The sequence below is a fragment of the Melanerpes formicivorus genome, unplaced genomic scaffold (genome assembly GCF_026170545.1).
Source record: "Melanerpes formicivorus ecotype bairdi unplaced genomic scaffold, bMelFor1.0.p_v2 SCAF_9, whole genome shotgun sequence".
In the NCBI taxonomy this organism is placed as follows: Eukaryota; Metazoa; Chordata; class Aves; order Piciformes; family Picidae; genus Melanerpes; species Melanerpes formicivorus.
Genome location: NW_027142361.1, coordinates 1491399 through 1505108, shown reverse-complemented (window position 1 = coordinate 1505108; position 13710 = coordinate 1491399). Strand labels below are relative to the sequence as shown.

At 44.2% G+C, this 13710-nt stretch overlaps 1 protein-coding gene across 1 annotated transcript in view; it reads left to right on the top strand.

Moving 5' to 3' along the window:
- AGPAT5 (1-acylglycerol-3-phosphate O-acyltransferase 5) overlaps positions 1-13710 on the top strand; it is a 157329-nt gene that overhangs the window by 99750 nt on the left and 43869 nt on the right. Inside the window, exon 5 of the mRNA XM_068142959.1 lies at positions 10136-10226. Coding sequence (XP_067999060.1) covers positions 10136-10226 — 91 coding nt within the window. The remainder of the gene's footprint in view (positions 1-10135; positions 10227-13710) is intronic.

Genomic DNA, 13710 nt, shown 5'->3' with positions numbered 1-13710 from the left:
CTGGTCAAAGGCTGCTTGTTGTTCAGGTCCCCAGTGGAAATTGTTTCTCTTTCGAGTCACATCATACAGAGGTTTCACAATCTGACTGTATCCAGGAATGTGCAGTCTCCAAAATTCCACTATCCCCAAGAAACGTAGGGTCTCTTGCTTGTTTGTGGGATTTGCCATGGTAGAGACTCTATTTACCACATCCACTGGAATGTGTCGGCGTCCATCCTGCCACCGCACTCCCAGAAACTGAATCTCTGTGGTAGGTCCTTTCACCTTGTCTCTCTTGATGGCAAAACCTGCATTCAGAAGAACGTCAATGATTTTGTTACCTTTCTCAAAGACTTCCTCAGCAGTTTTACCCCAGACAATGATATCATCGATGAACTGGATGTGTTCTGGAGCACCACCTTTCTCCAGAGCGTTGTGGATTACTGCATGACAGATGCTTGAGCTGTGGATCCAGCCCATTGGCAATCTGTTGAAAGTGTACTGGATTCCTCTCCAGGTGAAAGCAAACTGAGGCCTGCATTCCTCTGCTATGGGAATAGAGAAAAGTGCATTAGCAATGTCTATGGTAGCATACCATTTGGCCTCTTTGGATTCCAGCTCATACTGTAGCTCCATCATGTCTGGTACTGCTGCACTCATAGGTGGTGTTACTTCATTCAATGCTCGGTAGATGACCGTCAGACGCCAGTCTCCATTCTGCTTTCGCACAGGCCACACTGGACTGTTGAAAGGTGAATGAGTTTTGCTGATGATTTTCTGACTCTCCAACTGACGAATCAGATTCTGAATGGGCAACAAAGAGTCATGGTTGGTTCTGTATTAACTGTGATGCACAGTCTGAGAAGCAACCGGCAATTTAATGTCGTGAATTTTATGTTGTCCCACAACTGCAGATTCATCAGAAAGCTCTGGTCTAACAGATAGCTTCAGTTTTTGTCCATCAATTTCTATAGAAGCTACTCCAAAAGCCCATTTGTAACCTCTAGGGTCTTTGAAACGCCCTTCTCTCAGAAAATCAATTCCCAAAATACAAGGTGCGTCAGGTCCGGTCACAACTGTATGCTTCCTCCATTGTTTACCAGTTAAACTTATATTAACCTCCACCTTACTCAACTCTTGAGATCCACCAGTGACTCCCAGAATTGTTATGGACTCTGATCCCTGATAATTTGATGGCATTATGGTGCACTGAGCTCCTGTGTCAACCAAGGCCCTGTACTTCCAGAATTGTGAAGTGCCAGGCCACTGGATGCACACATCCCAATAGATTCTGTTATCTCTATTATCCCTCTCCTCCCCCTGGCGGGAGGCAGGGCACCCCTAGTTATAGTGAACATGCCCACATGTGCATTGCGCACAGTGTGCAGTGTTATAACTGGAGCCACTGTTGGAGCTACTAGAGTTGCTCTGGGGAACTGTGGAAGTAACAGCTACCCTTCTGGTATTGCTACCTCGGGTTCTGCCACTTTGCAATTCCCTCAGTCTCCTGAAAAGATTAGAAGTTGGTTGGCCATCCCACTTTTATTATTTGAATAAACCAAACCAGGTCGGGAGAGACCTTCAAGATCATCGTGTCCAACCCATCAACCAATCCAACCCACCCAAACAGCTAACCCATGGCACCAAGCACCCCATCATGTCTTCTTCTGAACACCTTCAATGACGGCGACTCCACCACCTCCCCAGGCAACTCATTCCATAGCGCAATCACTCTTTCTGTATAGGACTTCTTCCTAACATCCAACCTGAACCTCCCCTGGTGCAGCCTGAGACTGTGTCCTCTTGTTCTGGTACTGGCTGCCTGGGAGAAGAGACCATCATCCGCCTGTCTACAACCTCCCTTCAGGTAGTTGTAGAGAGTGATAAGGTCACCCCTGAGTCTCCTCTTCTCCAGGCTGAGCAACCCCAGCTCCCTCAGCCTCTCCTCATAGGGCTTGTGTTCCAAACCCCTCACCAACTTTGTTGCTCTTCTCTGGACTCGTTCCAGCAAGTCAACATCCTTCCTAAACTGAGGGGCCCAGAACTGGACACAGTACTCGAGGTGCAGCCTAACCAGTGCAGTATACAGGGGCAGAATGACCTCCCTGCTCCTGCTGGCCACACTGTTCCTGATGCAGGCCAGGATGCCATTGGCCCTCTTGGCTGCCTGGGCACACTGCAGGCTCATGTTCAGCCTACCATCAACCAGCACCCCCAGGTCCCTCTCTGCCTGGCTGCTCTCCAGCCACTCTGACCCCAGCCTGTAGCACTGCATGGGGTTGTTGTGGCCAATGTGCAGAACCCGGCACTTGGATGTGTTAAATCTCATGCCGTTGGATTCTGCCCATCTGTCCAGCCTGTCGAGGTCCCTCTGCAGAGCCTCTCTACCCGCCAGCAGACCAACTCCTGCCCCCAACTTGGTGTCGTCAGCAAATTTACTGATGATGGACTCAATGCCCTCATCCAGATCATCAATAAAGATGTTAAAGTGCACAGGGCCCAGCACTGATCCTTGGGGCACACCACTAGTGACTGGCTGCCAGCTGGATGTGGCACCATTCACCACCACTCTCTGGGCTCGGCCATCCAGCCAGTTCCTAACCCATCGCAGTGTGCTCCCGTCCAAGCCATGGGCTGACAGCTTGGCCAGCAGTTTGCTATGGGGGACAGTGTCAAAGGCCTTGCTGAGGTCCAGGTAGACTACATCCACAGGCCTCCCCACATCCACCAGGCGGGTCACCTGATCATAGAAGGAGATCAGGTTGGTCAGGCAGGACCTGCCCTTCCTAAATCCATGCTGGCTAGGCCTGATCCCTTGGCCATCCTGTAAGTGTTGAACCTGTTCATGTTCTCACCAAACTGATCATGCAGAGTTGTCCAAATAATCCTACGTGACTGCCTTGGTGGCCTGTTTTGATTTGATCTGTTTTGGAATGACCTCCTTGGGGGACATCTATTCCTCACAGATGAAAATTGTATCCACCTGGAGGAAGAATTGGAATTATCCCTTTGTGCCAATTGGGATATGCAATTTTTAAATTCATCCTTCAACTCTTTCATGCAATTCTCAATTTTTCCAGACTGAGTTTCAATGGCTGAAACCAAAGAAACACGTGTCATGCTATCCTCCAATTTTCTCATTTTATCAGTGAATTGGCCAACCGTAGGACGAGCTCCACCATAATTTCTTGACACAATCGTGCTTGCCAGAATGTTTGCATAATTAGAAGGAGCACACTTGATGAGCTTTTTAGCAAGACCAGTTCCTACGGGAATGTCATCAGGATTCAGAGTTTCATGTTCACCATAGAGTATCTCTCTAACAGCAAATTCTCTCAGGTGCTTAATTCCCACATCTATGGTAGTCCAGGGCTTAGGATTCCATGGAAGATCATCTCGGGAAGGGTAACTCAGGGCAACTGCAAATAAAAGGCATATCCACTGATTAACCTTACTGAGAACCTTGGCTAGATGTCTATCTATTCCATTATCCTGAGAGAGACTTCCTAACTGAGCTGCTGACTTGTCTCCAACTGTTAGAGCTGGAACACCTATATCATAATATCTACTAAGTCAAGTTAGAATTGGCTCCTTATCTGCTCTGATGTAATCTTTATGGACGTTTCTATCCTCTTCGCGAGGAGAAGAACATCCAGAAAGGTCATCTTCTTCTCCATCTATCACATCTTCCTGAACATGTTGTCCAAATAATCCTGCTGTCGCTCCCCTAAGGATCTGTCTAAGATGAGAACCACCACTGCTAGCTGCTGTCCTAGCTGCACCTCTATCCTGTGTTGATCTCAATAATTCAGCTAGATCTTTAAAACAAATCTTCTCTTCCTCCTCCGCAGGATCTTTTCTAGTAGAGGGTCCCTTACCAGGATCAGTCTCCTGCTCTTCTTCCCCATTAGCTTCTGGATCAGCTTTGGCATTTCCACTTCTAGTCTTTAAAACTGCTACTTGCTTAATTGGAGCTGTGTTTGAATTTACAGCCACCTTGACAGAAGCTGACAGGTTTTGAGACAGATCAGCTGCTGTGGAAGGGGCTTCCGGTCCTGCCAAGAAGGCAGGTGGAAATGACTTTGCCTCGCTAATGGCCGAAGAAGACAGGGGAGCGGCCATCTTGCAGCTGCCACCACCCCTGGCTGCTTGCCAGAATCAGCAACAGAACCGTTCAAAGCAGCCTTTCCAATAGACTTTTTAGCTTTATCTTTAACTGACACAGATTCTCCATTCTCCTCATCACTGGACGTCTCTGGGGCTGACCCAGATGTATGCCTCCTCCTCTTTGATCTATGCTTAATAATGAAGCAGGCCCTCAACATTTTTTTCTCCTGGTGCAAGGAAAATAACAAATATGCAATCACTATCATCATCAGCAGGATTACACACATCAAATAAATCACCTTTGGATCCCAGCCATCACTTGAAATCACTCTTTCACCTACTGGAATCTTAAACTGCCTTATCTCAATCGGGAGTGTGCTAGAGGTCACATTCCTGCATCTGGTAAGCCAAAAGAATCCCAGACAGCGATCATACAAAAGCCGGATTTTATACATAAGCCACAAATAAATTTTCTGCATTAAATATTTACCTTGGTGATCGATAAGGAGGCCCAGACAATACTTGTAGATCAGAACCGAACACACTGAGAAATGGAATTGCTTAAAAATCCAAAGCACCTTCATGTTTGCTTCTCTGAGTCAAGGAAGCAATAAATCAAGCTAATTATCTGCCGCACGTTAGGACAGCAGAAAAGAAATGTGGAGGTTTGGAGAGAAGCCCTAGTCTCCTCTCCCCCACAAAGAGGGAGAAAAAAAAACCATAGCTAGACCAACCAGAGAAGCAAGGAAAAATGCTATATTTCACAAGCAATGTGGAAAATGCAGGATATGTAGACAATTTACAGTATTTACAACATATATACAGAAATATACAGCAAAGTAAAAAAAAACAACAACAATACAGGAATGAAATTCCCTCTTCCGGTGGAGGGTTCCCCTCCTGTACCCCCTTCTCTCCCCTTTTTTCCCAAAGAGGGTTAGAAAGAGAGAAAAAGGGCAGTTATTAATAAAGCAGAATATTAGTAGGCCACATGCTTATCTGTTCAGGGTCGCTCTGGCAGGGAGCCCAGAAGCAGATGAGCTGGGAAGGGAGAAGGAATGGAGCAAACTGAGGAAAGTTCCAACTGAACTCAAAACTTAAAGTTGCATTCTACCAATCTACCAATGAAATTAGTTTAGAGTATCTGATTGTTTTCATTATTATTCCAAAACATTCAGCCAGAGTGTCCCAGCACTGTCCCTTTCTTAAAGGCGCAGCCTCAAACGGTCACAAAGAACAATCTTGTAAAGAACTGGGCAAAAGAGCATGGTATTGAGTGGATATTCCACATTCCTTACTATGCACCAGCTGCAGGGATGATTCAACGCTACAACGGTTTGTTGAAGACCACTCTTAATGCCATGGGGGGTGGATCTTTGAAAAACTGGGAAAAACATTTAGCACAAGCAACCTGGCTGGTAAATAGTAGAGGTTCAGTGAACCGAGCTGGACCTGCACATTCAGATCTGCTACAGAAAATAGAAGGTGATAGAGTTCCTGTTGTTAGCGAAAAGAATCTGTTAGGTAAAACTGTTTGGGTATTTTCACCCTCAGGAGAGGCTAAACCTGTCCGAGGGGATAGAAGGGGGTACAGAGGGGGGAACCCTCTTCTGTCACAGAGGAGGGAATTTCATTCCTGTATTTATTTATTTTTTCTTTGCTGTATATTTCTGTGTATATATTGTAAATACTGTAAATTGTGTACATATCTTGCATTTTCCACATTGCTTGTAAAATATAGCATTTTCCTTGCTTCTCCAGCTGGGCTAGCTGTGGTTTTTCTTCCTCTTTGTGGGGGAGAGGAGGCTAGGCCTTCTCTCCAAACCACCACATCAGTGCTGTCGCTGTTTGGTTTTCTTTTGCCTGGGATACCTTGACACTGGGGAAAGGAATAAAGTTTTTATTCTGGGGAAAGCAATTATCATCATCCATTAACTTAATCTCTGCGGACTCTGCAGGTATTCCCTGCCTTTTCTCTGTTTTTTGGCTGCAACATGAATCAGTAGAGTTCTACTAAATGAATCCTGATCCACTCCTTGAAGCCTTCAAGTTGATGAGAGATAGCAAATGTATTGGCATCTACCCATTACTTAAACTAAAACAGGCATGAAAATACTGTGTAACTGAACATAGTGACTTTCTGTGCTTAGGTTAAAATTGTATCAGTGATTTGGAGACTATGATAAGGCAAAATTTTCTTTACCATTTTGAACATGAGCACTGTATTTTGCGAGCACTGTATTTTGCAATCACTGTGGTAAAGTGCATAATTTCTATGCGGCTACATACTTTAAATGAAAAAATCTTAATAAAAGGTTGGCTTACCTGCAGTTAGGGCTTCTAAGCAATTCAAATGTTTCAACAACTCAGCAGTTCTTAATCCAAGTTAAGGGGAGCTTATTTAGTTATTAACATCTTAGAGACTTGTAATTCTTGCAGTCTTTGAAAATAGTGTTTAAGGATTGAGCTGCTGCCCGTCATGAAAAGCCTGTCATGCAGGTAGATCTGGTAAGCTGAATTGCACTGGCAAAATATCCTTGTCTTTTGCAGAACTGTACATGAGTATAAGGAGGGCATCTATTTACATTCACAAATTTTAATCAGGCGAAGTCCTAATGAGCTACATAGTAGGTTTATATATGCTGAATTTAAGCAAAGGCTACTTCTCTGTCGTATTCGTGTGCTTTCAAGTCAGAGATACACATTCTGGTTAACAAAGCTGTTTGGCAGCTTGTGGTTTAGAGGTTTACAAGAATAATTAAAATATCATTTCAGCTCCTGCTTTGTATTGCACACGTAGGACTAGAGTAAGTAGATAGTGTTCTCTATTTTGTAATCAGCTTTCAGTAGTTGATTATCTGCTTTAAAGACCAGTAATGCTCCAAGCTTTTGAGTGCTGACCTCTGTACCAAGAATGGTATTCCTATACTGTGTGCTTTGCTTTCTTTGCTTTGTCAGTTATGAAATGTTGCAGCCACTTGTACTACCCTTTGGAGCTGAGCATTCAGTCTCATAATAAGGAGGAGGCAGGAACCTCATCTTGAAGTACCATGCCAAGGATGCAAATTTTGTGAATTGAATATAAGCACATTTATTAAAAAAGAAATTAACCTGGGTTTGAATACTATGCCTTTTGCAGCTAACTGAAAAGTTTTACTTAGTCACTTAAATATCTCAACAGTGTACTTCATAGATTAAATGTATACATGGCTGGGGGAAGTGCGGACTGAAGCTGATTCTAAGGATTCCTGTACTTGTCCCTGTGCTTACACCACTGTCATGTTACAAAAAAGTAAGCACCTTGCCTCTTCAACAGATTCTGTTTTGTTATTTTCCCAGCAAATCTGTATACATCTTGGGTTTCTGCCAATCTTTGAACATTCTTGGACTTCACCTTCCTCTGCAATCAGTTCTCCTCCCCACACATGCCACAAGTACAGCCTTTCCTCTGTTTACTCCATTCTACTGGCACTGGTTTTGCCAAATTCTAGGCTAGGTACACAGTTCTCTTTCTTCATCTGCTGCTAGCTTCACTGGTTGGCACAGCTCCTAGATTTCTTCCTTTCTCAATGTTTTAGTATATCTTTCAACCTTTCTCACTGGGGTGATTCTGAAGAGTTCATTTGCTGGGTCCTGTCTTTCTGCATTCAGCCTTTTCTCTAGTTATTCTGTGATCATAAATACCAGCACACTTTGATGATTTGTGGGCCAGAAGCACAAACTTATATTCCTGTGTGTCTCTTTCTGAGGTTTTATTTAACTTAATCTTTTCATGAAGTGCACTCCCACTTGTCAGTGTTTTCCTGTACTCCTTGGAGTGTTTTGTAAATCCATTATCTCTTTTTCTTTCAAGTATTTCTTGAGACATTTCTGCAAAGATAAAGTATATAGTCTAAGCACACTAGGCATGATTTTACTAAGAATGTGTCATGTTCAGCTCCACACTAGTTACCGTTTGTGGCTATAGCCTTTTCTTCCAGTGAACCCCCAAAAGGAAAATTTTAGTGCTTATGTTTTTCATCAACTTGGTATGCAAGACACACACACATACACACACAAAAAGAGATGGGAACCTCTGTTCTGTTTCAAAAGCAGATGGAAAATTCATCAAATTTATCTACTTCTGAGTACATATTTTTACATTCATATACAGATACTTAAGCAGCTTTACCTGTATCGTATTTTGAGAAGTCATAGACAGTTGTTGTTGAATAGGAAAGTAAATTAATTTACTTGCAAAATCTCACCTTGCAGGCATGTATGTTTAAAGGAATGTGATTTATAAAGATCAAATAATGCTGAACTGTGCATTTAAGTTCATGATATCTTTAATGCCTAATATAATGAGATTCATATAGACACATAGCTGATCTATCATGATTTCAATTAATAGTATTTCTGATAATGGAATTAAATGTATATTTCAATATAAAGAAAGACTAGTATTAAAGAAAAACTCTATTCTTTAGGACATCTGTGACACATTTGACTTCTTTTCAAAATCTTCTCTTATCCCACTTAACAAAACCAACAGTCCTGTTGATATGGGCTGCTTCTTAGTTTCATAGTTTCATAGTTTCATAGTTTCATTCAGGGTTGGAAGGGACCAGAAGAATCATCTAGTTCCAACCCCCCTGCCATGGGCAGGGACACCCCACACTAGATCAGGCTGGACAGAGCCTCATCCAGCCTGCTCTTAAACACCCCCAGCGACGGGGCCTCGACCACCTCCCTGGACAACCCATTCCAGGGTCTCACCACTCTCATGGTGAAGAACCTCCTCCTCACATCTAGCCTGAATCTCCCCACCTCCAGCTTCATTCCATTCCCCCTAGTCCTATCACTACCTGAGAAGTCCTTCCCCAGCCTTCCTGTAGGCCCCCTTCAGATACTGGAAGGCCACAATTAGGTCACCTCGGAGTCTTCTCTTCTGCAGACTGAACAGTCCCAACTCCTTCAGTCTGTCCTCACAGGAGAGGTGCTCCAGCCCTCTGATCATCCTTGTGGCCCTTCTCTGGACACGTTCCAGCACCTCCACATCCCTCTTGTAATAGGGGCTCCAGAACTGGACACAGTACTCCAGGTGGGGTCTCACCAGGGCTGAGTAGAGGGGGAGGATCACCTCCCTCGACCTGCTGGCCACACTTCTCCTGATGCAGCCCAGGATCTGATTGGCTTTGTGGGCTGCAAGTGCACATTGAGGGCTCATGTTGAGCTTTTTGTCCACCAGCACCCCCAAGTCTCTCTCCTCAGGGCTACCCTCCAGCCAGTCACTGCCCAGCCTGTATTTGTGCCTGGGATTGCCTCGACCCAGATGCAGGACCCTGCACTTGCTCTTATTGAACTTCATGAGGTTGGCTTGTGCCCACCTCTCCAGCCTGTCAAGGTCCCTCTGGATGGCCTCCCTTCCCTCCAGCGTGTCTGCTGCACCACACAGCTTGGTGTCATCAGCAAACTTGCTGAGGGTGCACTCAATGCCACTGTCCATGGCACCCACAAAGATGTTGAACAACACAGGTCCCAGGACTGATCCCTGAGGGACTCCGCTTGTCACTGGCCTCCACTGGGACATGGACCCATTGACAGCCACTCTTTGGGTGCGGCCATCAAGCCAGTTCCTTATCCATCTAGTGGTCCACCCATCAAACCCATGTGTCACCAGCCTGGAGACCAGGATGTGGTGCAGGACAGTGTTGAAGGCTTTGCTCAGGTCCAGGTAAATGACATCAGTTGCTCGCCCCTCATCTATTAATTTTGTCACCTGCTCATAGACTTGATCAGTTCTGTTGATGCACACTGTTTCCCTTCCTAAATCACTTGGACAAATTTCTGTGGTGTACATTCAAAGAAAAAAAATTTGAACCCTGAATACTAAGTTTCTTAGAGCTAAGAAATTTTAGTTCAAGTATTATGATTTTCTTTGGATCATTACAGTAATCAGTAGTGTGGATTAAATACAATATGTACCTATCAAGTGATGATAATTTCTGTGAAAGGAATTGTCTTACATTCATTATAAGAACCTATCTGTTTCTTTTTAATCCCACAGATGTATTTAGTGATTTTTCCAGAGGGAACCCGTTACAATCCAGAAATACCAAAAGTCATTGCAGATAGTCAGTCATTTGCTGAAAAAGAAGGTAAGCAATAGAAGTTTTTAAATCATTCTTTAGTTATAGTATTAATATATGTTATATAAAACTGTTATATAATGTGATGGTAATCTCACATTAACTGGACTATTAAGCCTACTTGATCTGAGCTTTTAGAGAGTAGTTTATATGCAGGCATTTCATGCGTGTCAGTTTCTTCAAAAGTATCAGTTGTCAAGAAAGCTCTTTTTAATTTCTGTTTATATGTGTACTTTGGACATTTATTTTCTTGCTCTTTCAGGGACATAAGAATTGCCTACATTTGATCTGGGCATTGTTCTATCTAAATCAACAGTAAAACTCCAATTACAGTTGTTACTCAATTTTAAGAATATTTTACATAAGAGGTTGCTGTGCCTTAAAAGTCTTCCACTATTTTATTTTTAATTACTATTGGCACTACCATGGCTTTTTGATTTTGTTCCTGTCTCATCTTCTGTTCTCTGGTTGAACTTTATTCTGTAGGTGCTTTGATTGTTGGTGTAATCTCTATAACCACGGATGGAATCACTTCATCTTTGGAAACACTTGCAAAAAATTGAAGGGTGTCAAGCTTTTCAATTTTTTCCCACATAATGTGCACAATGCATGTAAACTTTTAAGTCTCATAGTTCAGTGAATGTGTTTCCTGGTTTTGTTTTTTCCTGTTGACAAAAACTGAAATAATTCACTATAAAGGTAAATAAAGAATAACAAACAGGTCTGGTAAATTAATTTCTGTGACACACTGAAATGAATTCTCAAGTCTGTGAATCAGCCTGTTGATATCATCAAGCTATTAAGTATTGTTAGCTCTTGTCTAAAAGGATATATGCTTTTCTCCTTGAGAAAAATGGAATGTGTTTGCGTGTATGAGCAGGAGAGCTGAAGTCAGAACGTTTTTATTTATTGCTTCAGGTTCTTTGAGAGTTCAGAAGGAATGTTTGATAGAGATTTTTTTCATCCTTTTTGGGGAAAAGAAAGGGCTCTCCTTACTATTATTTTAATAAGCAATTATATCTTATCTCTTCAGTCTGCAAAACAGTAAAACACTTGTCCTGTGCTTTCAGAGCACCTGTTACTTGCTTCTATTGTTTTTACCTCCAATATTGGTCTGCTTTTATTTTGTAAGGGTTAGTCCTTTTAAAAACTCTCAAGACAAATATTTATTAAAAAGTGAAGTATCTCCAGTTCTAGTGCAGAACCCTTTTGATGTGCTTTTCTCCCATGCTAAATTCTTTTATTTCTCTCTCCTCAACTTTTGATATGGAGAGAATGGGAAGCAGTCTGCATGTTGCCCAGTATCCTTCCCTGCATGTTTGTGCAAAAATTGGTATCCATTTGAATTAGAGCTTCTCTCTTACAAGCATGCTGAGAAGCAGGGTTGGCTTTTGCTGAAAGCTGCATACCAAACTGTTCTGACAGCTTCTCATCAGCCTTGTTGCCCTTCTCTGGACACGTTCAAGTGTCTCGATGTCTTTCTTAAACTGAGGGGCCCAGAACTGGACACAGTACTCAAGATGCGGCCTAACCAATGCAGAGTACAGGGGCACAATGACTTCCCTGCTCCTGCTGGCCACACTATTCCTAATACAGGCCAGGATGCCATTGGCCTTCTTGGCCACCTGGGCACACTGATGGCTCATGTTCAGGCGGTTGTCGATCAGTACCCCCAGGTCCTTCTCTGTTTGGGAGCTCTCCAGCCACTCTGACCCTAGCCTGTAGCTCTGCATGGGATTGCCGAGGCCAAAGTTCAGCACCCGGCACTTGGACTTGTTAAATGCCATTCCATTGGATTCTGCCCATCTGTCCAGTCGGTCGAGGTCCCTCTGCAGAGCCTTTCCACCCGCTAACTGACTAACATCTGCTCCTAACTTGGTGTCATCTGCAAACTTGCTGATGACTGACTCAACCCCCTCATCCAGATCATCAATGAAGATGTTAAAGAGGACGGGGCCCAGCACTGATCCCTGGGGGACGCCACTGGTGACTGGCCACCAGCTGGATGTGGCACCATTCACCACCACTCTCTGGGCTCGGCCCTCCAGCCAGTTCCTAACCCAGCACAGAGTGTAGTGGTCCAAGCCACGGGCTGACAGCTTAGCCAGCAGTTTACTGTGGGGGACGGTGTCAATGGCCTTGCTGAAGTCCAGGTAGACCACATCCACAGGCCTCCCCACATCCACCAGACGGGTCACCTGATCATAGAAGGAGATCATGTTGGAGAGGCAGGACCTGCCCTTCCTAAATCCATGTTGTCTGGACCCAAGCCCTTGGCCGTCCTTCAGGTGCACAGTTATTGCCGCCAGGATAATCTGCTCCATCACTTTCCCTGGCACTGAGGTCAGGCTGACTGGCCTGTAGTTTCCAGGTTCCTCCATCTGACCCTTCTTGTGGATGGGGACCACATTGGCCAGTTTCCAGTCACCTGGGACCTCTCCAGTGAGCCAGGACTGGAGGAAAATGATGGAGAGCGGCTTGGCCAGCTCATCTGCCAGCTCTCTCAGCACCCTAGGATGGATCCCATTCGGTCCCATGGACTTGTGAGTGTCCAAGTGGCTCAGCAGGTCCCGAACTAATTCCTCATGGATTACCGGGGCATTAGACTGCTCCCCGACCCCATTGTCCAGCTCAGGAAGCCACTCGTCCTGAACTCCTGCCTTGCTGTTAAAAATTGAGGCAAAGAAGGTGTTCAGGACCTCAGCCTTTTCCCTGTCTTCAGTCACCGTGTTCCCCTCCAGGTCTGACGAGAACGGAGACAGGGACGACAGCACTCAATATGAGTGATAGTAATCATCCAACTTTATTGTTCCACACTTCATTATTTATAGTCTTATCTTATGCATAGTTAATTCTATTCTAATTTAACACATACTATTGGTTTCTCTCTAAAAGGTTACATCATTGTTTTCACAACTCTGTGGAATTTTTCTACTCAGTCTAATTGCTCTTTTTCCCAGATCTCACCTCCTCCTTATCTTGCTTGCCTCCCTTCTCAGGGGCAGCTGGACTTCAGTATACCAAGAAATCAACACTTTCCCACAGCTCCTACTCCACCGCTATATTATCTACAGAGAATTCTTCAAGGCCTGAATTGCACAGGTGTTCCTGGGACCCATGTCCCCTCTTGCTCAAAACAATCCCCAACACAGGTCCAATAAGGAGTGGAGGTTCTTCTTGCCCTTCTTCTTATTGTTAATATATTTGTAAAAATGCTTTTTATTGTCTTTGACAGAGGTGGCCAGCTTCAGTTCCAGCTGGGCCTTTGCCTTCCTAATTTTATTCCTACATAATCTAACAACTTCCTTGAACATACCTCGAGAAGCCTTCCCCTCCTTCCAAAGGTGATACGGCCTCTTTTTTTCCCCTTAAATCCTTCAGGAGCTGCTTGCTCATCCAGGCCAGTCGCCTTCCCCGTCGGCTCATCTTTCGGCACGTGGGAACTGCCAGTTCCTGTGCCTTCAAGAGCTCCTGTTTGAAGTAGGTCCAACCC